The sequence below is a fragment of the Nematocida ausubeli genome (genome assembly GCF_000738915.1).
Source record: "Nematocida ausubeli strain ERTm6 chromosome Unknown supercont2.4, whole genome shotgun sequence".
Lineage (NCBI taxonomy): Eukaryota > Fungi > Microsporidia > Nematocida > Nematocida ausubeli.
In genome coordinates this window covers 474,584-498,362 of record NW_026515637.1, presented here as the reverse complement: position 1 = coordinate 498,362, position 23,779 = coordinate 474,584, and the positions used below count along the sequence as shown (strand labels likewise).

The following is a 23,779-nucleotide window of genomic DNA, read 5'->3' as shown; positions in this document are numbered from 1 at the left end:
ATTCTATCTATGCTGCTGCATATATTCTAAAATTTAAGAACATTCCATCTAGCACTTTATTTATAAGATCTTAATCACAGAGTGCATTTACTCTGAATATATTTCTATTCTACACTATACAGACTTTAAGATACTTTGTATGGCTACATAGTACTCCTAGAATACTGCAGACCCATTAAAAAACACACACAACAGGTATGCTAATTAGACAAAAAACTGCTTATGCTGAAATATATTTGCTCTTTAGATGTCTTCTCTAGTATATGAATCGCATCACTTATGATCACATGCAATAAATAAAGAGCAAATCTTCTCTCCAAGCATGCACGAAGAAGAAGCCATGAATGAGGAGCAAATAGATGCCCGCTTGAGCACACTTCTAAGACCACTTCCATCTTACACTAAGGACAAGAGTCTTCTTGAGCACTTCACCACGCACAAACTCACAGGACCAAAAATTCATTTTTTTACGTCGGATATTTAGCGTGCCAGCACGAGAATAAATCTATAGCTGTATTTTCTTGAATATATTCTGCATTACTTGTTTATTGAACGCATATTTACTTCTAAGGAGGTCCTTGCGTACTTCTTCGCCTATTCTTGCTGTATACCCATACGAGTACCCGTCATAAGTAAATGCCTTTATTAAGGCGGCATTGAATGCGACACTCTCCTCCTCTGATGCGCTGCACAAATAAAAGAGCCTATACACCAATCTTGCTGTGCGCTCATGTATTTCCTCTAGATGGACTGCAATATACCCGTATGCAGCTGGCTCAGGAAACACCTTTTCTACTCCCAAAATATAATGCGCTATTAGATCATGCAGAGTCTGCAAAATATCTATCAATGGCTCCTTTCTTCTAAGAGATGCATCTATTTCTCTGTATAGCACAGGCTTCTCAAGAGTGCAGTATGCCTGCACAGCAGCTGAAATACTTTTCCTTTTAAGTGCCTGCAGAAGACTACTTTCTTTCCACTTTCCTCTTTTATGCGCCTCTTCTATTTTCTGGAGAAGATTTTCTATTGAGGGGTCTGCAGTCTGCACTTGCCCAATTTGCAAGAGAAAGTCAGCATATGCCTCTTTGTCAGCATCATCTGCCTTATTATTTGCATCTTTATCTGATATGCTTCTATCACGAGGTGTGCTTTTCTGTGAGTTTGTGCCGTGTATCTTATTGAGTAGATGCTTTAGCGTATTTTCTGCTTTTGTAATTTCAAGACGAATAGGGGGCAGTGTAATAGCAAGAATATCTTCTTCAATGCGACACTGTATTTCTTTAATAAGAAGTGCATTGTACATCTCCCATCCGTCATTTGTCTTTATTCCCACTATAAGAATATCTGCACATACAAGAAGCACCCCCTCATATGACACTCTGTCTATAGTAACAGTCACGTGCTCTTTATGCTTTAGAAAGCGGCCCTCTGAAATAGATGCATCCCCATGGAGTGCCTGCACCTCACTTTCAAGCGCAGAGTGCATTTCATCTTTGTGCGGGTCTTCTGTTGCAAGAAGTGGAAGAAAGAGTTCTGGGAGCTCAAGTGATATACGGCGGGCCTCTTCTGTTAGAGCCGCTAAGGTGCATAGTCCTTCTCTAATTTCCTGTTTTTTATTTCGCATATCGCAAGAAAGTGCCTCTGCATGGTGCGACAGCATACGCACATGTTGGTCCTTAAGGCGCGCGCACTCCCCAGAGGCATCTGCTAGTATCTTGCTAAGATACTCATCCAGCGAGAACTCTGTTCGCATAAACTCATCTTCCGGCATAAATTTTTTCTCCTTGTATTATTATAAGTACATTGCTGTAGTAAATGCATTCTAGCAATGAAATTTAGCACATTTAAGCTTATTCTAAGTACAGTGGTATATAAGCATATAGTGATATTTAAACAATACAGATGCCCATATACTGCGTATTATACATATATTACATGCATTATGTATATCTTTTTGGTTATTTCTTGGATTATTACTAGCTAGATTTTTGATGTATCCAGTGACAAGTACATAAAATAGTACTGCTTCTGATGTTTATGCATAGCCATATGCATTGCATATATTTTGTCTCCTGAAGAAAGATAGTTTTACTGTAAATGGAATAATCTGAGTTAACACGTGGGTTTATTATAAACTTAGACATCTAGCTTCAAATATACTTGAATGATAGTCTATTAGTATTATTGCCTTTATAGTGCATAGTCTTTATAAAGACATATTTATCACATTTTATCATTTAATGCGCACTTTCGTGGTTTAGTTACAGGATAACCCTAAGAGAGTGCACACATTGACTAACTCATTTGACAGGCCTGTCTGCTTTTAATTTCACTTTAATTAACCAGCTAATTGCAATTATGTTAATTAATTAGCAAATAACAGAAATGCATGAAATTAAACCACTATACATGCAGTAATTCATGTGCAATTTAGTGGTTTATCGCATGAGGTGCTTCCAATGGTATATTCTGCATCTGCGTGAGTTACAAAAGTAAATTGGCATATGGGAGTATTAGTTTATTTTGGGCCTGCTTTTTCCATTATCTCTTGGGCTGCAGTTATCTGTGCACAATATGTCTGCTAGCACTGCAGTAATACCACTATCATACTGCCTCTATATATTCAATATCCTACAAATAGACACTTACAATATCACTTGGAGTGCAGGTTGTGCCACATAGTGGACATGTCTTCTGCCGGCTTGCCATGCGACTATCAATGCAGCTTCTGCACAATAGATGCATGCACCTTTTAAGTGCTACATCTTTTATGTTTGTGCAGCACACACTGCATCTAATCATGCGCTGGTACAGCTCTATGTCTGTTTCCGAAGAAAACACTGTCTTTGTGCTATTCTGAAGTATTTGAAGTCTATCATGGAGGGCCTTATTTGCTGCCTCCAAAGACGCAGCAGTCTTTTTCGCTAGTGCAAGATCGGCCTCGTACTGAACAGCCTTTCTTTTATGATAGTGCGCGGAGGCCTTCCTTTCAAGATAGTCCACCTGGCTTCTTTCAAGTTCTCTTCGCAGGGCATGCATCTCTTCCTCGATTTTCTGTGTGTCTGGCACAGCAGTCTTTTCGGTGCACTCTGCTGTCGGCCGGTCCCTTTCTAATTTAAGTTCATTTTGTACTTCTGCTAGCTCAAGAAGAAGAGAGTCATTCTTTTTTCCTGTGTCAATGTATTTTCGCACAAGAAATGCAACCTCTTCAAGTCTATCTATTTCTTTATCCTGCAGCTCTTTTATTTTCAGATGGCAGTCATTCACACAGTCTATCTTGTTATCTACTGTATTCTCTAGATCCCTTGCTCTATCCACAATCGTAGAGTTAAGTGTCTCTAGAGCCAGATACAGCTCATCTACTCGTTTTTGAAGAATAATCTTCTCGTCTGCAGACTGCTTGCTCTCTTTCTGGAGCACGCGCTGTTTGGCCTCTGCTGCTTCAGACGCACTCACCATGCTCTGCTGCATCTCCTGCATTTCTTGCCGCACACTCTGCTCTTTCTGCAGGAGACTTTCTATTTTCTTTGTTAGCTCTTCAATGCTTAAAAATAGCTCCTTGTTCTCTTGCTCAAGTGTTTTCGCTAGCTTTGTATAGTTTGGTGGGCATTTGCTGATAAGCGCGTGCACTTGATTCTCTAATGCATCCACCCGCTCAATATATCCTGTTATTTCGTCTTTCGAAATCGACGGCTTCTCTTTCTGCGGAATCTCCTTCATCTGCGCCGCTCGTTTTCTGAGCTGTGAGATTGTAAAAAGATGCTCCCGGCAGTTAAGAACTGCAGTCTTGACCATTTCGCACGCATCCGAGGCACCCACCTCTGTGCCCTGTACGGACGACAGAAGTTCATCTATTTTTATCTCTTGTATTCTTTGCTTTTCGTTTACAGCTTCTTCAGCCACTTTCTTGTACTCTTCCATTTGGGAAAATATTGCATCTACTTTTCTTTGTTCGATTGCTGCAGTCTCTGCCTCGTCCCACCAGTTACTTTCTCCCGATGCGGTTGCGTCGTATGCTATTTTCTTCAAAGGGGGCACACCAGCTCTTCTTTTTTCCATTAAAAAAAATTCGGTGCTAAATGTATTTATGATCTAATGATGGCATACTAAGCATACACGCAAGACAATTATTGAAGAAATCTTCTTTAACTTAAAAAAGACACACAAAAGCATTCAAATCATATCAGTATGCATCGATACAAAAGCAATAATCTCTATTCATATTCGTAAAAATATGGGACTTTTACAGTATATCATGCATTATACTCTCCCTACCGCGGGTTTCTTTCTTCTAATGTATATACTAAATTCCCGCGGAGACAAGAAAAAATAAATTAAATTCACAATTTCTTGAATCTGAATTTATTTCAGTTCATATTCTATTATAATAGATAGATACCTGTATAAGACCATGAACAATTCATGCGAGAATATGCCATGAATGCACATCCACTTGGTTTTACTTCTTGTTGCAGTAGTTACATTTTCACTTGAATTATTATGCTGTATTCCGCATATGTGCAACTGTGCACTCTATTTAAGTGCAAGTTTAAATATCTTTTTGTTCTTATTCTGGGCGATTTTACTATTTTTAGCTCTTCTAGTATGCTAATATATGTATTTTGCTGCTCATGAAGGCATAGTCTATTTTAATATAGCAACTAAATAATTTTATTGGGTTATATTGCATGCTTCTATGGATATTTCTTTTATTCTACGATTCTTCTATTTTAAAGCATGCTTAAGCGTATGCTCATTTATTTTCTCTTTCAAGCTAGAAGTAGCAGCTGCATTGTGTTTTCTTTGGGTGATCTATAATGACCAAATAATTCTGCAAGAAAGCACTGAAGGGGACAAGAATATTTATGCAGTAGTAATTACGAAGGAAGACAGAAATAATGAAAAGTAGAGAATAAGATCTGCTGTTTATATAATTACCGTCAATGAATAGACTCACTTTTGGCTCTTCGCCTTTTTGTTGCTGCTAACTTGTGCTTTTGTTTTTTGCTGCAGCGTGGCTCTCTTGTTGAAAATACTTCTGTACCATGGGAATGTTCTCTGCACTGAGGTCTGGACCTTCTGGGTAAGTGCCTTCCCTAGCTTAGTGATTTCTGAGATCTGTCCGTTGTATAGCAGTGTGGCTGCGCTGATCCTTTGGAACTCACTTTCAAAATGCGTTATATTCTTATAATAGTTGCTTTCTGCTCGTTCTTTGATCAAAGACAAGGTCATTGGTTCTTTCACCACTGCATAGTACTGCGGATATTCCTCTCTATTCACTCTATCGTAAAACACGCTGTACTCGCCTGTCTCAATAATCTGCTGAATAATCATGGAGAGTGCGTCCTTTAGTGTGCATGTCTCTGTGTACCCGACAGTTGCATTTTTGACGATCTTCTGGACTGCACTTTGCACGAAAAGTGCTTCTCTGTATATCTCTGAATCTTTCAAATTATATGTCAGGCAGTTTACGAAAACCTGGATAATATCAAATAGCACACACTCCACCATAAAATAGTCTCCTTCCTCTACTCTGCTCCTAATTGTCTGCAGGTCGAGCGGCCGGCGCACTATTTCCTGGTATTTATACTCCCGCAGAAGATCTGTGTCAATGGGCGTGGAAAATATTCCATGCCGATCTGCGTGAATTGCTTGGTCAATTATGCTGAGCAAGTGTTCTCTTCCATCTTTTTCCTTGCAAGGCGCATCCACTTTATGGAAGGATCCACTTGTTGTCTGGAAGAATGCAAAGTACTCTCTCTCAAAGTGCGCCTGGAAGTACTTAATAGTGCTGTATGAAGACGTGTCGTACTGCGCAGACTTAAAGTACTCCCTGAATATATACGCGGCCTTCGAATAAATTTCATACATTGGGTACTCGTCGCACGTATTGAATAAGCACTTCATCTCATTGTTCAGGTGTGCATTTTCATCTTTATGGGATATTTCTATCTCCATGGCATCTGGGCCCGCCATGTCATTGTGAATATCTGTGCTTTGCTTTCTGTTCTTTTGAGATTTATTTTGGCTGCCTTTCTCTATGGGTGCACTATTCTGTGCTGGACTCTTAGTAATCTCATCCTCTTCAGAAGCCTGCCTTGTCTTAATAGTTATATCGTCAAAAGTGGGCACGTGCATTTTCTCTGAAATTTCGTTCTTTTTTGCCATCTGTGTGATGTGTGAGCTGGCCTTGCTTGCCTTAATACGCTCGACCATTCTGCATGCACCCTCTGCCTGCGGCTTATCCAGGCAGTATGTCTCTGCTTGCACATCATTCTCATAGAGTGCATCTACGTCAATTCCTTCCGATATATGCTCCTCTATTTCTTCTTCTTTTTCATGCTCAGTCTCCTGCTGTGTGCTGCTGGTATTTTTTTCTGTTAGCATGCCCTTGGTGGACAGCCGTATGACAACTGGCTTAAATAGTTTTATCACCAGGCGGGGCAGTTTCCTGTCCTCTTCATCACTGCTCATGTCGTGCATGATGGCTTCCTCAACTGCATCAGACACAAGCTCTGTTGGGCCGCCCAGAAGGCCTTCAATTTCAGCGAACAAGGCATCTGCCTCTCCATCTCCTGCAAACATCTCTTGGATGCGCTGGAGGGATGGAAGGTGCTCCTGAAGTTTCCCAAATATAGGCAGAGCTGCGCAGACCGCAGAGTCCCTGATTGTGCGCAGTATTTTTATGCGGACAGGTCTCTCTTCATTCACAAACAGTTCTAGGATTGTGCCAATTTTATCTGCGTGCAAGAGAATGAGGCATTCATATGCTGCCATGCGCACCTTATAAAAGTTACCTGGGGCTACGTACTGAAGCATGCCTTTGAAGGAGACTTGCACATATCCTTGCACCCCAAGTCTTGCAAATGCCTTTATGGCTGCACACGTGACAATGTTCTGGTGGCTAGGGAAAAGAAGGTCTTTCTGCCGGAGTCTTTCCATCTCAACAATAAAAGGGGCTGGGTCTAGATGGGCATCTGAGCACAGCGCAACTGCAAGCGCAGTTATAATATCTGCCAGGTAGAAGGCATCCTCAAAGGAATTTCCTGTGTTGTCGTTGTACCGCATCAGATTCAGAAGAAAAGCAGAGACCACATTCTTTGCGCGTATTGCACGGCCTCCTAGGGACTTTGTTGAGTCCAGCTGGCAGAGGGACATTGAAGACGCAATATTCTTCTGCATAAAATACATTCTGTGCTGTGAGAAGTCATTTGTTCTGACGATTGTTGTGTTCTGTATGCAGTACGTGTTGATGAAGAACTGGACAACTCTTTGGAACCCGAAATATCCTGACTCTTCATTTACGCTTTTTGCCAAAAGAATGCCTGCTGCAATGCTTACCTTGTAGAATACGCCTGGGTCTCCCATGACTCTTTCCAGGATACTGCATATAGTTTCGCTTGGGTTCTTTTGCACGCCCACCAAGGCCTCCATTTGGCCGTATACGTCCTTCTCACTGACCAGCTGCTCTGCAAACATGTAGTCAGCCTGCTCAACAGCCGCCACCTTCATCCACTCAATTCCTGGGTCAATTCGCACCCACAGAAGAGACACGTTTTCCTCCTTCTGCTTCCTTCTGTGGTTTCTTTGCGAGCACACAAGCTCGTGCGTTATGGGCGCACTTCCCAGGAAGAGAATGTGGTCAAGCACTGAGTCCGTTTCATATACGCGCACACATATATTTCCTGCCATGTGCCTATTCGCATCCGGGTGGACAGAATGGATTTTCTGTCTGAGAACCAAAGAAAATCCACCTGCCCGGCTATTCTGCTCTACCTGTGCTGTAACCGTGGGTATTCCCGTTCTGTACACGTACGCATCAAAGAGTGCGCGCACATCCTTGCCTGTGATCCCTTTGATCACTCTTATCAGATCCTGCGTGTTCATTGTGCGTGCTTCCAAGACCTCTTTCATGATTTTCTGCATAAAAGCACGCGTCAAGTTATTCTCAAGGATTTTTACAAACGCCCCCGCTTTTTTAACAAAGAAAGGAGAGTGGAATGTACTTCTGTGCCTGGAGGGAGAAGACAGCGGCGGCTCCTCAATGTCGTGCTTATGAATGTAGTCTATGTTCCTGTTTAGTTCATACTTTGCCTCGTTTACTCCTAGGAACAGTTCTGCAAGGTACATTGAAACGTACTCGGAAAGGCCCGTGTACATCCACGTGTCTAGGTCTGATGTGGGGTGGGCAAGGATCCCAAAGTACTGATTTGCTGTGATCTTGCTGATCAGCCGGATACTTGCAAAGCACTGATCAATTGCCTCTGGCACAATTATCTGGGATATATTAAACACTGCGCAGTTTCTTCCAATTGATCCAGTTACGTTGCACATTGAGAAGACAACAGATATTTTGTAGAAGGGCAGCTTGCACTCGAGTGCCTGCTGTGCAGCCACTATTGAAGACTTAAGGGCCTCAAGAGTCTCCTTCCCTCCTGCTTCAAATCTTGATGCAACTGCCTCTGGGATAAACACAGCAGCCCGGGCAGCATGGATCTCTTCGTACATACCGCCTGCAAACAGCACATCCTGCGGCCGTGCATAATCCATCTTGTAGTGGAAGGTTTTTGTGGTTCCTCCGTCGTATATTCCGCTGAGTGTGCCGCTAGAAATCACCTGAAATCCCTTCTCAATCGATACGATGTACACCATTTCCAGGCTGCACGGGCGGGTGGAAAGAAGCGGGAAAAGAGTCTGCGCCTGCCCATTGATTGGCTCTCCAGTGAATTCTGTGCATTTGTTGTCTGGCCCTGTGTAGAAGGAGATCCCAGGATTGTTCTTTTTTGTTTCGAAAAGAATTCTTACTTTCTCTGTTTTGACAGGAAGAACCACAGTGCTTTCTATCTTCACACTCTTCCATGCATTTTCACTGAATATCTCTACTTTTAGAATGTTCAGTTGAATCTGGAGTATTTCAAGTCTTTCCTCTTTCTGTACATCCACGTAGAAGATGCTTGTTCCTGTGCACCGCCTTTCTGCCATGCTTAAGTGCAGAATATTCTTCTGGTGAGTTACATTCATGGAATAAAAAATTATTTTGTACAATATGCATGTTTAATGCAAGAAAGCCAATCCATGAGAGCTTTTATCTTCAGCACAGCCCTTTCTTAGGTGGCTGACTCTGCTGTGGCACTCACTAGAACCTGCATAACTTATTTTCAGGACAGTTTTCCACTTCTGCGCCTGAAATAAAATCATCCCCCAGAAGCATAATACAGCAAGCCAGATGACATCCTAGACATGGCAGGCTCTTAATAAAATACCTTTCATATTACACCTTATGCGCACAATTCATAAAATAGCACCTTTTCTTATATCTCTTATCAAAAACCTTAAAATCTTAAAACTCAAAATAAACCTGTCTCTTTTCCAAAACATAAAGACCCCTTTACTTCAACCAGTACTCCATTGCGCAATGCACATATATTCTGTGCACAGATCTATCCCGGCTTTCATCTTTCAATTAATACACCAGCCTTACTTCTGCATTATAAATAATTCATGAGAAATACATTCAAATTAATTAAGCCCCTCTTCCTGGCCATATAATATGCTTAATAATCGCATCCTTTTATTAATTTATTTATTCGATAGTATCGACATAAGCACTCAAATTATATGCATCTGCAGGAATTAAGTATCCAAGAGTACACACCCATGGAATACTCTATATTTAACCATATATCCTATTACACTATAACCCACAGATAATTTAATGTAAATTCCATATTATTTATTATCCTTCAGTGCTTCTTGTATGGTTTCTTCAACTATCCGGGCTGTTTCAATATACTTCTGCACAACCCCTTCTACTTCTCCTCCTGTGCGCCCAGATTTATTTACAGCCGCAAATACTCCTCGTAGCAGCAAAGACATAAAATTCCAGCAAAAGTTTTCACTATGGATGCAATTGGCATATACAGAGCACAAATAAGAGAATTCTTTGAAAGAGCCAGAGGAGAGAAAAAATACAAATCACTTCTTCTTTCTTCTCCGCCCCCAAAGAGAATTATTATTGACATCCAAGATATTCGCAGGTTTAACAAAGATCTTGCACTTGCACTCCAGGAGCATGCAATTTCACTTCTTCCTGCATTTGAGGAAATAGCCCAGGAATACGCACAGCATCCAATAAATATTGGTATCACGGGAGTGCTTTCCGGGGAGAAGATATCTCCAAGAACTCTTTTCTCCAAGTACATAGGGCATCTTGTCTCTATTGAAGGCATTGTCACAAGCACTTCTATTATTCGTCCAAAAATTAAAAAGAGCGTACACTTCATTAAGCAAACGAACTCCTTTGTATACAAGGAGTACAGAGACATGCACACTATGTCCACACTTCCCCCTACCACAACAGCAATCCCGAAGCAGTCCCTGGACGGAAACCCACTTGACCTAGAGTACGGTCTCTCTGAATATATTTCGCACCAGACGGTGACTCTCCAGGAAATGCCAGAACTCTCACAGCCTGGGCAGATGCCGCGCGCTATAACTATTGTTCTGGAGAATGACCTAGCAGGGGAGATTAAGCCAGGTGACAGGGTCCGGATATACGGTGCATACAAGTGCACGTCCACGCTTAAGGCCACGCAGGATACTCTTCGCACAACTATTGTAGGAAACAACGTGGAAATACTTGGAAGAAAAGAGGCACAAGCAGGGAACACAGACTCAATCGCAGAAATTGTCCAGATGGAAGGGACTCTTTCCCTCGGAAAGTACATTGCCCCATCTATATACGGGCACAATGCCATTAAGAAGGCAATTCTTCTTATGCTGTTAGGTGGACAAAGTGTCCATACTTCAACAGGAGGTCGCATTCGTGGGGACATAAATATCCTTCTTGTTGGTGACCCAGGAATTGCAAAAAGTCAGTTGCTGCGGTATGTCTTGGATATGGCTCCGTTGGCCATTGGGACTACTGGACGTGGTGCCACTGGAGTAGGTCTGACTGCTGCACTTGTGGCAGACGCAGATACGGGTGCACGGCGTATTGAGGCTGGTGCTATGGTTCTGGCAGACACTGGAATTGTGTGCATTGATGAGTTTGACAAGATGGATGAAACAGAGAGGGCTGCCATACACGAAGCAATGGAGCAGCAGACAGTCACCATCACAAAGGGTGGAATTCACACGACCCTAAACGCCCGGTGCAGTGTTCTTGCAGCTGCCAACCCAATTTCAGGGAAGTACAGGACTAATTTGTCGCCTCGAGAGAATATTCGCCTGCCTGAGTCAATTCTCACACGATTTGATCTAATATATATTCTGGAGGACACGCTGGACCACGATGCAGAAATAGCAGAGCACGTTCTGGAGAGAAGAGTCGGCAAAAAGGCACCAGGTAGTGATATCCTGCAGAGTGATCTGGCCAAGTACATTCAGATGGCAAAGGAAGTGCAGCCCGACTTATCTGACGAAGCTGAAGAGTACATTGGTGCAGAGTATGTGCGCATACGTGCAGAAGGAGAGGAAAACAGAACAAGCTTGTGCAGAAGTATTACAGCTAGATTGCTGGAAAGCATGGTTAGGCTGGCAACAGCGCATGCAAAGGGAAGGCTCTCTTCTGTTATTGAAATTGAAGATGCAGCTGCTGCAGTTGAAATCCTGGAGAATACGCTCTGGAGGAAGAGTGTGCGAAGAAGAGGAAGAAAGGAGCAGTCCCAGGAGACACTGCACAATATCCTGTACTCTTACAGGGAGAATAATCCAAACGACAGAATTGTTTCTGTGGAGAAGATTGTCTCACTGTGCAATGCATCCAGAGAGTCTGTTCTTGAAGGTCTCCAGGAATTTGAGAAGGAAGAAATCATTAAAATATCGAATGGAATGATCATATTCCCGTAGTACGACAAATTGGTAAGTATTCAGTAAACTATTAATAAATGACTTATTTTATGCCAGATCACATGTAGCTTGTTTCAATTTATTTTAAATATTTTCATATTTTATAGTGTAGTAAAGCGTACACAGTCCTTATGAAGGGTTTTATTTTTATAAAAATGAAATAAATACTTCTTAGCCTGCTGCATATTCAGATAAACCAAAGCGTACAAAAATATAAGTACTTCAATAATCTGAAAAAGTGGAAAGATCTTTCTAGACAAACTATTGCATTTATTTCTTAAACGTACACGCATTTGCATACTTTGCCTGCTCTCTTTCATGGAGATGTGATATTCCAGTTATTTGATTCATTTTGCGCAGGCCTGCTGTCAGGTCACTTGTAGAGTCTATCTTTAATATTCTGCACCTCTCAATCAAATGCTCCTCTCCTGTTAATATATCTCTTATTTTCACTGCATCATGGATATCCTCCAAGGTAGAGCAAATAATTACATACGGAAGGTATGGCCTTGGAAGGATACGTGCAAGCACTATGTCACCTTCTTTCAGTGTGTAGACAGAAAGTGTTTCTTCTATCCGGCGTGTCTCTATGCCAATGAAGGAGTCATGCCCGTTGTATGCATATGCATTGCTAATAAGAAGCTCAACATCTTTGACAACCTCCCCGAATGACTTGTACTTCAGCCTGTCAATTTTCTTCTGGATGAGACTGAAAGAAATAGGCACTTTAACTATGGAGGAGTACCCAGGGGCAATACTGTCTGTAATTTGATCCATGAACAGACTGTGTCTGTCCATTCTTTCAAGTGCATCCAGTAGTATTTGCATCTGTCCGTATCCATCAATCATCCGGGAGATCAAGTTCACGTGGTTCTTTTGCATTTCTGCAATACCCTTGTGTATATTGTGTGCTGTCCTTTCTGCAGTTTCTGTGAGTTTTTGCATTTTATACGAAGCTACTGCATATACCTCGTACATATACTTTTCTGCGCTTGGAAGAACAATCTCCTGCGGCATCTTGAACATGTCCAGTATGTGGGTCTCCCTCTGAATTATTTCTATTTTTGGGAGAACCCGCGTGCCCCATTTTTTAAACCCATCAGCAGGCGAGTCTAGCCGAAGTCTCTTTATAATGGGTCTTTCCTTTTTTCGTGTCTGCCACACGGCGTACATATCCCGAATGAACATATGCGCATTTTTGTGTGCAGAAAGATCTCTCTCTGCAATTCTATTAATCACATAGTCACATACCTGGGCAGGCACACTTTCAATTCCTGCGTGCACACGTCGCTGCGGTTTCCACAGCGGAACCAGACTGTGTATTACAGGCGTATTCTCCAGAACGGGATAGTTTCCATCTGGAGACCGTGTCAGAAGTCCCTCTGCCTTTCTTTTTGGATCGTGATCAAGGCAGAATAGAATCCCATTTGCCACATCAATGTATCTTTCGCTCTTTACTGCGCACGTTGCATGGTAGTATCTGCGACACCCGTAGTATGCACACGGGGCTACCCCTCCTTTTTTGAACCCGCATGCACTGCATTGGTGCTGGCTTCTGTATACGTCTTCTATGTCAACGGGCTCAACCAGAGAGAGATTTTCAAACCGAGCACCCGGAACAAGAAGACCACACAGCACGTGGCACCATGCCCCATTTCTGGTTCTCTTGTACGCCCCGCCAGAAGCAGAGCACAAGACGCAGCTGATCTGCTTATTCGGGGAGAGCAAGCACGGACGGCAGAGCCAGCTGCCCTCTGGAATATGGGGCACTCCATAGCAAGACTGGTGCACTGCAATATTGCAGCTATCGCAGAAAATAAGAAAGTTATCGTCTTCTGTCTCCATGCCCCCGCATATATTGCACTCCTCTGCAAGTTCGTCGCACTCTGAGATTTTTGTCACTGCGATTCTCTGCAGAAAGTGGTGCTCTTTTTCGAGTCTGTCAATCACTAGCTCATATATTTCCTCAGTGACCATTGGGTGCCTCTCTTGCAAATACAGCATGATCTCTTTGTCTGCCTCATCCATGCAATATTCCACGTCATATACGGAGGGTTTTGGCCTGCCCTCCAAAGACTCCAAAATAGCGTGTATCTTGTTTCTTACGGCCATAAAAATAAAATGCAAAAACGGCTGTGCTGCTTTAAAATTAGCAAAAGACATTTATTCCTGGAGAGAGCCAGAGAGAGAAGCCATTGCCTTTGCAATTAGCATTTTCACCTGGGATGCTTGTAGTTTTAGTTCCTTTGAAACTGTCTCTATTGACTTGTGCTGCAGCCCCATCCCAAGGAGGATGATTTTCTGTGTGGTGGAGACTGTCTGTCCTTGTGTCTTTAGGACCTCCTTAGCGAGTTGTGGGAGAAGGTCAGCAACTAGGCGCAGGTCTAAATTGCACCGTGAGAATTGCTCCATGCGCTTAATTTGTGCCTCTTTGAACGTCTTCATGGAGTCCTGCAGAGGGGTTATAATCTGAAGGGCAACAAGTGCAGAGACAGTGCTAAAGCACCCAGGGAGCAGCTCAAGGAATCTTTCAGTAAATTCCCGGCGATACGCCTCAATCTTGGCCTGGGCTGTTTCATTGAGGCCGCGCATCATAATTAAAGAGTGCTCTCCTGTTGTCTTGCAGAGAGTGTGCTTTAAGTAGACGGCGTGCATCCCCAGACGCATCCAGAAAGGAAGAAGTCTTTCCGTGACACCAAATGATACTCCTACATAGTCCATCTGTGGAAGACGGACAGCAGAGAAAAGAACTGCTTGTTTTTCAGCTGCGCTTTCTGCTGTCTCTTCCCCCTTCTGTGCAGCACTAATGATCTGCTGCATGAGGTGTGAGCCGTATCCCATGGACTGTGCATCTGGGTGCACTGCCATTCTGATCACGCGCAGGCCTGCCTGCTTGAATATCTCCATGTCCAGGAAGTACTGGGAAAGTGACCATGGAATGAGATGGCCCATTTCCTGCCTCTTTTCGTTGTACATTTTCTGGGTTTCATGCAAGGCAGATCTACTTCCTTCTTTAACGCACTGCGCCAGAGCAAGCACTCTTCCGTCCTCTGTGAGAAGCACAATTAAAGTATGGTGTTCGTCATCAGCAAGAATCTGCAGGTCATTTGGACTGTTTTTGTAGTGCCCTGAAAGGAGGATACTTGCAAGTGCCCTAAGAATTCTTTCTGTTTCTGGGTTTCCAGAGAAAAGAAGGGCTTTGTTTACGCTGTACATCTGGCATTTGTTTTGTGGTGGGAAAGTGATCATCTTTGGGATCTCTGGGGAAAGAGAAAGCGCATTGTTCAGCCACGCCTCAACTGGGTCCTTCTTGCTGTAACGTATCGGCTCTTCAAGATGGATGATCTCTGGGCGCAGGGTCTTAAATAGCTTCAAGGAAAGAGCCTGTCCTGTTCCTTCATATCCAGCCGTTGTCGAGGATATCATGACAGGGTACACACCAAGCATCCCCCGAAGAATTGGCAGGGGAATCGCAGCTGCTTCATCCACAACAAGCATGGAAGGCGCGTGCGAGAGTATCTGTGGGGTGATAAACCGAATCGTCTGGTAGTGCGTCTTTGAGATGGATATTTTCTCAATGGATTTCTTGTATGCCTTTGAGTACTCCACAAAAAAGTCAAATTGTTCTCTGTACCCATTCTCTGTAAGGCCTACCACAATAAACTCAAAAAGAGTTTGGACGTTTGAAAGATGCGGTGCAGAAATAAGGATATCATTCATTCCCTTCACAACCGCGTGTGCAACGGAAAGACCAAGAGCTGCAGACTTACCACGCCCTCTGTCTGCTGTAATGGCCACTAAGGACCTTTTATCTATTGCCTCAGAGAGAGATAAAACTGCCTCTGCCTGGTCCTGTGTTTTGCACTGCTTCATGAGGCGGGCTGTGCTGTTCGCACTCATCACGCTAAGTGGATTAAGAATATTTGCTGCTTCTTTAACTTGCTGGATTCTTCCTTCCATTTGGTTCACTACGTTTGCATCATTCTCTGCAGAGCACACTCCCTGGGTGGTGCTTGCCTCGTGTATTACATTTAGCTGCGTATCCAGGATGGCATAGTTGTCTGCGGACTGCAGAAGATGGTATAGCCTTTTTGTGTATATGCTGTCTGTTTCTTCAATGGGCAGAAGGATAAGACCCCCACCTCTGACACTTTCCACAACACTTGCTAAGGCATTTGCCTTTATTTTGGAGAAGTCTTGCAGAACACAAAAATCAGTGCTAGTTCCAAGCACTTTCTCTGCTTCACTGTGGAATACATAGTTTATCTCTGTGTTTACAACAAAAGACTCAAAGTTAGAGAGAGCCGCCTCCCCTGCATTCTTCCGTTTTTTGGCTTGGCCTATTTTGTGCGTCTTTGCTTCAAGCTCTTTTTCGTACACCCACAGAACAGTAGGCCGCACGGTATATCTGGAGAGAAGAGAGTGTATGTGGTGCACTACGTCCTTCACCTTACCGCTCACGCCAATAATGGATCTGTGCTTCATTTTTACACTATTCTCCAACAAGCTGAGTATTCTTTTGTCTACTCGTTCTTTATGCGTTGTCATATTTTTTACTGTCTGCAATTTTTTTGTCTCTTATGTGTGCAGTAACTGCTAAATTATTCACTAACAATAAGAAGTGCAGAAATATACATGAAAGATGTGCATCTTTAGTGTACACTATAAGCACCAGAAATAACAGGCTTGAATGCAGATGAGGTCTTCCATAAAATGAAAGAATATCCGACTGCAATAAGACATCTATTCTATCTGCATGTGCACATGGATATAATTGGCATAGAGAAGTATATGGTGTCTCCAGCAAGAAGTAGATGGATACTGTATATAAGGAGGGCACATTTCTTTATTCTTTAAGTATTTCTATAAGTATGTATTTTATTCTCTTCATATATTAATTGAGTGACTGCTTACTGTAGTGAATTATTCTTTTTCCTTTATGCAGTGCATATTCTTGCTAAAACAGTCTACTCAGACACTTTCATTGAATACTTCTAATTTCAAGGAGAGGGAGTATTTTCATGCATAAAACACTTCTTGCGCAAAGACTTTCAACTTCCCAGGTGACAGATCAAAGAGGAAGGCATGCTAAAACCACAGGATATACCACTAACTACTGCAGGCATAACAAAAACCACCAGAATCTATGCAGCACTAAGCCATTTATAATGAACTTCAACTTAATCCGGCAGTTATATCCCTGCCGCAGTGCATGCTTCATGAATCCCGCGCAACCCGAACAGTGACCCTTTCATCAGCAGTGCACTCTACGTGCAGCTCCATGCTTCCTGTGCACGCGGGAATAACATGCGTGCTGCATATGTTATCAGGTCTTGCAGACAAGCATGTTGGAAATATATACATATCCGGGGAGTATGCCCACAGGAAGGCATTAAACACTGAGTAGTCAACAGGAACATCCTGCGGTATAAAAGGAAGGAATGTGCTTTGGTATACGCTGTGCACTAAAATATCATCCATCCTTTCCCCTCTGTTCCTGCTAACCTCTTTCCGGGATATCCCCAGCAGCACATCCAAGGTAGTCAGTGCTAGCAGCACCCCATTGAAGCAGACCATGCTTGGGTTCTGCAGCTCAGCAAAAAAGCAGCTGCTCACATCGTACAAATTAGGCATCCACTCCTGATTCTCAGATGCAGGCATATTATATCCTGCTGCCTTGCTTGTGTACTCTGTAGGATACGCCATGGAAGACTCAATTCCATCTATGTACGGTACGCATAAAATTCTTGTTCTTTTTGCAGTTGCAATTTCCTTGCACACTTTTCGTGCCTCACAAGACAAGTCCCCAAAGATCACCACAAGATCTGACTGACTGCCCCTCACTATATCCAGGATGTGCGCATATTCATCTATCCCCTCAGAGGCCAGAGGCTGTGCACTCTGCACCCTCTTTTCGTCAATTACAGTAAGCGTAAACTTCCCTTCTTTTGGGGCTATTTCCAGGTTTTGGAATATCCTGTTGTACAGGACAGAGTCTGCAACAATTTCATCTCCAATTATATTCGTGCCAGACACTTCAATTATCTGCCCTGGGTAGATCGTGTACTCTGGAAGCTCAGACATATCCAGCTGCATGAGCACTGTGGAGTGGTCTGGCTGCACGCCCAGCAGATAGTATGCATTTTGTGCCTGCATGACCATCCCGCAGTATGTTTGCTTGTGCACGCACTCTAACGCATTAATTGCATATTCCTGCGAATCGCACATCATCTCTATCCTTCTCCTGAGATATGCATAGAAATTGTGTCCCAGGTCAGGCAGAAACTTATTCTTGCTGATGAGCGCAGACTGCACCTGCAGTGTTGTCTCCACTCCTGCCCTGCCGCTGTGCACCAGCCTTCTGCTAATTTCCTCTGCCCTGTCCATAAAAAATTTGCAGCTTCTTCTTCTATGCTTTATACAGAAGGGCCTGCCCGAGAAGACCCCTCCGCGTGCTCGGTTAGTGTCTCCTGATAGCTCAGTGGTAGAGCATGCGACTGTAGAAATGGTTTCCCATTGGGGTTATCGCGAGGTCGGTGGTTCGACTCCATCTCAGGAGATTTTTTATAAATTTTTGCTATTTTTTATGGCCATGTTTCCGGAAGTAATAAACCGCGTGGAGCCCCCACAGATGGAGTGCATTTTGACTAACGAGCAGACAGGAAATATGTCCCCTGTGGAGTGCGCGCGCATTGCAGCAAGGGCACACAAGATGGTGCGACAGAACATCCAATCAGTCATCCAGCCAGGCATGACTTTACTGGAAATTGCAGAGTTCATTGAAAATGGAACAAGAACTGTTTTGGGGCAGGGGTACAACAAAGGGATAGGATTCCCAACAGGCCTCTCCTTGAACAGCTGTGCAGCTCATGACAGCCCAAACCCAAAGTCACAGCCTGTTGTTCTAACAGCAAATGATGTTCTAAAGGTAGACTTTGGTACGCACGTAAATGGGTACATTATTGACTCTGCATTTACTGTGTGCTTCAACCCAGATTACAATAACCTGCTGCTTGCAGCCCGTGAATCTGTCTATGAGTGCTTGAAGATAGCAGGACCAGACGCACAGATCCGGGAGATTGGGGAAAAGGCAGAAGAGATTATTCGCAGCTATGAAATAGAAATTGGTGGGAGACCTGTTCCCATCAGGCCAGTGACCAACTTAAACGGACACTCCATCAACCAGTATAAAATACACGGTGGAAAGTACGTCCCAATTATTAAGAACTCCGGTAACAAGTCAAGAATGCAGCCGGGCGAGTTCTTTGCAATTGAGACCTTTGCAACCACAGGAAGTGGATATGTGAATGAGAAGGGCGACTGCTCTCATTATATGATTAACAACCCGCATGCGCACTCTGCACTTGAGGGGGGCAAATCCCTGATGAAGTACATTCAGAACACTTTTACAACCCTTCCCTTCTGCAAGAGATATATTGACCAAGTAGAAAATAAGTCATCCGACACATACATCAAGTATCTTACTAAAATAGGGGCCATAGAAGACTATCCCCCTTTGTATGACTCGCCTGGTTCTTTAGTTGCCCAGTTTGAGCACACTCTGTTTGTGAACGAGTCAGGCATTGAAGTACTCTCACGTGGTGATGATTATTAATAAATAGTCTAGTAGTTCATTTTTGTCTTTTTTCTAGGCCTGCCTCATAGAATAATTAAAAACAAGACAGAGCCACCAAAGATATCCACATAGTAAATATAAAAATAACACTCCTGTGACAACTAACTCTATACGGCTATAGGCTCCTGCCTCCTCGCTGGAATGTCGCCTTCTTGTGGGCATGCCAGTTAGGCTCATATTATTGAAGATGGAAGTAGGAAGTTTCTGTTTATTTTCAGGATTATTTGGGTCTTAAGAAAGAGGGCATCTTTTACTGCAAGATATACAGTATGATACACTTCTTTATGAGCGCGAATGCCCTAAACATCAGAACATCCTGTTGAATTAGGCCCTACTTAATAAGGCAGTGAATTACAAGACAAAAATGCAATTGTATGCTATGCATGCCAGGCATAAGATTAATAGCGCATGAAAGATAGATTTTTGTCTTTTTCTGGGGGCCATGTTCTTGCTTGCATGAATATTGTCAGTAAATTACCAATCTTCCCAGTGTCCTGCTCTGCTGCTGGCATCACTTCTTTCTTCTTTTTAAGAATATTAAGAACTGTTGTGTACTTGTCCTTTGACATGCTGCATTTCAAAAAAATGGAAGACCCCCAATTTGGAAGCAAATCGTACACGGCTGAAATTAGGCCTGGTATCTCACCTTTCTCTTCGCACACATAGACATAAAGTGCATACAGGATCTTTTTGGTCATGATTTTATCAAGACCCCAAGAACTCTCTAAATATCTTTTAATCACAGCTGCATTCTGTGTTGAATTGTTTGCAAAAAGTTGCGTGAATATTCTTTTTAGCACTCCCCGCATCTCATTTGAGGCGTACGCAAATGAGTATGAATTTGGGATTGTTATAAGGATCTTCAGACACCTCATTAGTACTGTATCTGAGCCTGTGTCAAGGACATGTGTCAGAATATTTATGTGTTCTGTGGTGGAATCTGCAATTGACTCGTAGTCCTCAATTTTTAGCTGTATGTATGGGTATAGGTCCCTTTGGGCTCCTATGTATATCAGGCTTGGGAGCATAATGCTTTGGATCTTCTTGTCCCCAAGCAAAACACTTCCAAGGATGTTTGTGATAAAGCGGGGTGATATATCCTCAGAAGTTAACGGAAGTTCAACTCCATTTATTGCAGTGCATGCAACCAGTTTGCTCTTATATTTTGTGTCCTGGATCTTTCTGTGCATGAATATCCGGGTGATCCCTTCTCTTTCATTATTAATCAGCTGCTTTATTGCACTGTCTGGAATACTTTCTTCTGATTGATTGTATATTTCCTCAACTGTCTTGGTTATGTAGTGTATGACTAGGTAGTCTATGAACGTGGATGCTTTGCTTTTTATTCTGTCTATGTCCAGGGCTGCTACTATTCTTTCAACTGTAGGCCCTATAGTTAGTCTGCTTCCTGGGACATAGCTTACATTAGTGTGGCCCTTGTCAAACCATATTGTTAATTGGTCCTCACCACTGCACCCTTTGTACCTTAAAATAATTTCTCCGAATACATCTTGCACTTTATCTGTTCTTTCCCTGCATGATAGATTTCTGCAGGAAATCTGAACGTCTTTGTTCAGTGACAGCTGCATAAGCATGTTTTCTGTAAATTCACTCACGTCGCTTAAGAAGTTTTTTCGCAGGACTGGCGAATCTGCTATTTCCTGCAAAAACCTAGAAATAGCATGCCTGTCAATATAAGTCCTTCCTGTAACTGCAGAAACTGCAAGCAAAAAGTTTAGAATTCCGCTTATGATTTCATGTCCTCCATGCTTATATGCAACTCCACTTTCATTCAGAAAAGTGACAACGCTGGACCACTCCATATGCACTTTTAAATCTGAGCCATTGAAGGGCGTGCTGTATATGGCAAAGAAGTTTTCTAATGCGCTCGGCAGGTCTCTAATGTGCTTGGTCTCGTACGTCTGCGTGTTTTGATCGTATGTAAGGCAGCATAATAGCACAAGCATGCCTGTCTCAGCGCAGTCACTATATGTTTGGAATAGCCGATTTCTATTTGCATTTGTATCTATTGCAGGCAGCTGTATGCGCATGTTAATGGGCAGCTCCTCTGCATCGAGAAATGGGCATACTTTATACTTTTCAATTGTACTTTGCAGAATTTGCACTGTGTTAATGGGTCTTCCTGCTTCAAAAGAAATATCCACTGGTGCAAAGCACTTTGCAAATACAGCTTCTGCTATCCTGTTTTCTTCTTTAGTGCCTGCTTTTTTGTCATATGATATCTGGTCACACAGCAATGCTTCCGCAGCTCTAATTAGATTAAATGCATCTTCCACCTCATGTATAACTTCAAATATGTATGTTTGCACTAGAAATTGCATTCCATACAGAAATGTTCCTGTCTCCAGCTGCTCCAGACTGTCTGGCAGAGTGAACTCTTTGTATTCTTTCTGGCGCGCCATGTCCACGTTCTTTGTAAAGAATCTTACTATTTCGGCAGCCTCACTTTGATAGCTGTACTCAACTATTCCTTTCTCCATGTTGTACTTTTCAATTGTCATGTTAATTCTGAAATACGTCTTGCTCCCGCTCTTGTTTTTTAGAACGAGCATTCTGTGTGTATCTACTTTCTCCAGCTGCAGCTGCACATCTACGCCCTCTGCCAAAAGACATAAGGCAGCCAGGATATATGGAGCATGCTGTTTTACAGACTCATGGCGAATTAGCCTTATGAAGCTGTCTTCTCTTCCCGTCTCAATTGACAGAGTCCCATGAGTTGATGGAAACATCAGAATAATTCTCTTGTGATATTCACTAAGATATTTTTCTTTTTTTGTGCTGCTATTTGTCTGGTATGCTTTGTCCTTGACTAGTTCTCTTTTGAAAATATACATGTTCCCGTTTACATCCTTTTTTTCATTTGCTGTTAGTTCATAACTAACTTTGATTCCAGGAGAAAAAAATCGCATATTATTCATAAGCCCCAGCCTCTTGTATATATAGCCCCTGAGAAGGTTAAGGGGCCCGTTCGGGTTAATAATTACAACACCACCAAATCCGCTGTACACACCTCTGCTTTGGATAGACTTCAAGTCAGACAGGCTAAGCTTTGCCATGGTGCAGCAAATATGCATCAGTACTGCTACAACAGATCCAGCCCTCATATAGAATAAAAAAATTGATGCTAAAATCACAAAAGTGCAAAATCCTGACTTTCTAAATGAAGTGTGTATATGTGAAATTCAATGAGAATAGAATGTTTATCCGGTGCGGTTTTTGCAAATATTTCAGCATTCTTCTTATAACGTGTTTTCCTAATGAAAAACCTTAAGCTTAGTATTTATTTGAAAACACAGCTCTTTAAATAACCTGTCTGTAATTCTATTTTCAAAGATCACCTCAAATGAAAAACCCAATTGATTTTTTGGTGCACCAATAAGCACTATTGCTTGGTGTTACTAAAGCTAAGTTTTCTTTCTTGAAGTATTAGGCTTGGTCCTACTAAATTAAATAAAATTTATTTCCTATGCTCTATTCTAAATCTTCTCCTAGGTGATATTATATCTAGACAAAAGCTTCCAGGAACTTCCAGAAAGCGTCTTTATATTCTTATTTGTAGATGATTAATTATTCGCTCAAGAACGAATAAAAGATCAAGGAAATAAGACATCCAAAATGGCTTGCGGATAAACAAGCTTACCCCTCGTATTGTGTTGGCTTACAGCCAAAACTAAAAGGAGTGAACAACACAATTCTACATTGAAGAGCTGGAAAGAAGGTTTCACCCCACAAGGTAGAGAAACCAACACCTATCAACAACCAACAGAGCGTTCGGCCAGTATAGAATCTAGCTTAGTTTTTGGCATAGAGCCTATAAATAGCTTAACTTCTAATAAGCACATTCTAGAGTTCTTTTTTTTTACTAGGATTGCCCGTAGCTGGATTAGTTTCATTTGTATTTCTTTCAGCGTCACATATAAGTTGAGACCATTCATCATCTGCATCTTTGCTATAATGCACTACATTCGCATCTTCATTTTCATAGCCCAGTTTTCTTTTAGTAGTTTTAAATAAGTCTGTGAATTTTGTATATATACGCGAAAAAACTCCGGGGGAATTATCTTGAGTTCTGAATGTATGTAATGACTCCAAGGAACTGAACCCGTTTGGGTTGTTTATTTCGTGCATTGCTTGAATGTAATAAATGTGTAGTAGTACCAGGATAAATCCACAATTCATGTATAAATATAAAAATAATTCTCTATTTATCTTAAATTTTCAATCTAAATCATAAAATCTATCTATCAGTATCAAGAGTGTTTCTTCCAGAAT

The 23,779-nt window shown here is 42.3% G+C and overlaps 12 protein-coding genes and 1 non-coding gene across 13 annotated transcripts; 4 read left to right on the top strand and 9 right to left on the bottom strand.

The window, feature by feature from the left end:
- Positions 1-322: 322 nt before the first annotated feature.
- Positions 323-484, top strand: NESG_01834 (uncharacterized protein; the record flags this gene model as incomplete). Its single annotated transcript, XM_053049451.1, has 1 exon — positions 323-484. One exon carries the CDS (start codon positions 323-325, stop codon positions 482-484), a length of 162 nt encoding a protein of 53 aa, XP_052904401.1.
- A 21-nt stretch (positions 485-505) lies between these two features.
- Positions 506-1,771, bottom strand: NESG_01833 (uncharacterized protein; the record flags this gene model as incomplete). The annotated part of the gene is made up of 1 exon (XM_053049450.1): positions 506-1,771. One exon carries the CDS (start codon positions 1,769-1,771, stop codon positions 506-508), a length of 1,266 nt encoding a protein of 421 aa, XP_052904400.1.
- Positions 1,772-2,631: 860 nt separating this feature from the next.
- Positions 2,632-4,059, bottom strand: NESG_01832 (uncharacterized protein; the record flags this gene model as incomplete). The annotated part of the gene is made up of 1 exon (XM_053049449.1): positions 2,632-4,059. The coding sequence occupies one exon, from the start codon at positions 4,057-4,059 to the stop codon at positions 2,632-2,634; it is 1,428 nt and encodes a 475-aa protein (XP_052904399.1).
- Positions 4,060-4,953: 894 nt separating this feature from the next.
- On the bottom strand, positions 4,954-9,021 carry NESG_01831 (uncharacterized protein; the record flags this gene model as incomplete). Its single annotated transcript, XM_053049448.1, has 1 exon — positions 4,954-9,021. One exon carries the CDS (start codon positions 9,019-9,021, stop codon positions 4,954-4,956), a length of 4,068 nt encoding a protein of 1,355 aa, XP_052904398.1.
- Positions 9,022-9,729: 708 nt separating this feature from the next.
- NESG_01830 (uncharacterized protein) lies at positions 9,730-9,876 on the bottom strand (the record flags this gene model as incomplete). Its single annotated transcript, XM_053049447.1, has 1 exon — positions 9,730-9,876. One exon carries the CDS (start codon positions 9,874-9,876, stop codon positions 9,730-9,732), a length of 147 nt encoding a protein of 48 aa, XP_052904397.1.
- A 24-nt stretch (positions 9,877-9,900) lies between these two features.
- Positions 9,901-11,850, top strand: NESG_01829 (uncharacterized protein; the record flags this gene model as incomplete). The annotated part of the gene is made up of 1 exon (XM_053049446.1): positions 9,901-11,850. The coding sequence occupies one exon, from the start codon at positions 9,901-9,903 to the stop codon at positions 11,848-11,850; it is 1,950 nt and encodes a 649-aa protein (XP_052904396.1).
- A 270-nt stretch (positions 11,851-12,120) lies between these two features.
- Positions 12,121-13,962, bottom strand: NESG_01828 (uncharacterized protein; the record flags this gene model as incomplete). The annotated part of the gene is made up of 1 exon (XM_053049445.1): positions 12,121-13,962. The coding sequence occupies one exon, from the start codon at positions 13,960-13,962 to the stop codon at positions 12,121-12,123; it is 1,842 nt and encodes a 613-aa protein (XP_052904395.1).
- A 51-nt stretch (positions 13,963-14,013) lies between these two features.
- NESG_01827 (uncharacterized protein) lies at positions 14,014-16,398 on the bottom strand (the record flags this gene model as incomplete). Its single annotated transcript, XM_053049444.1, has 1 exon — positions 14,014-16,398. One exon carries the CDS (start codon positions 16,396-16,398, stop codon positions 14,014-14,016), a length of 2,385 nt encoding a protein of 794 aa, XP_052904394.1.
- A 669-nt stretch (positions 16,399-17,067) lies between these two features.
- NESG_01826 (uncharacterized protein) lies at positions 17,068-18,237 on the bottom strand (the record flags this gene model as incomplete). The annotated part of the gene is made up of 1 exon (XM_053049443.1): positions 17,068-18,237. The coding sequence occupies one exon, from the start codon at positions 18,235-18,237 to the stop codon at positions 17,068-17,070; it is 1,170 nt and encodes a 389-aa protein (XP_052904393.1).
- An 80-nt stretch (positions 18,238-18,317) lies between these two features.
- On the top strand, positions 18,318-18,410 carry NESG_01825. The gene has a single exon. It is a non-coding gene; the product is annotated as a tRNA-Tyr (tRNA).
- Positions 18,411-18,442: 32 nt separating this feature from the next.
- On the top strand, positions 18,443-19,465 carry NESG_01824 (methionine aminopeptidase, type II; the record flags this gene model as incomplete). The annotated part of the gene is made up of 1 exon (XM_053049442.1): positions 18,443-19,465. One exon carries the CDS (start codon positions 18,443-18,445, stop codon positions 19,463-19,465), a length of 1,023 nt encoding a protein of 340 aa, XP_052904392.1.
- Positions 19,466-19,884: 419 nt separating this feature from the next.
- Positions 19,885-22,611, bottom strand: NESG_01823 (uncharacterized protein; the record flags this gene model as incomplete). The annotated part of the gene is made up of 1 exon (XM_053049441.1): positions 19,885-22,611. One exon carries the CDS (start codon positions 22,609-22,611, stop codon positions 19,885-19,887), a length of 2,727 nt encoding a protein of 908 aa, XP_052904391.1.
- Positions 22,612-23,350: 739 nt separating this feature from the next.
- On the bottom strand, positions 23,351-23,686 carry NESG_01822 (uncharacterized protein; the record flags this gene model as incomplete). The annotated part of the gene is made up of 1 exon (XM_053049440.1): positions 23,351-23,686. The coding sequence occupies one exon, from the start codon at positions 23,684-23,686 to the stop codon at positions 23,351-23,353; it is 336 nt and encodes a 111-aa protein (XP_052904390.1).
- Positions 23,687-23,779: the final 93 nt, after the last annotated feature.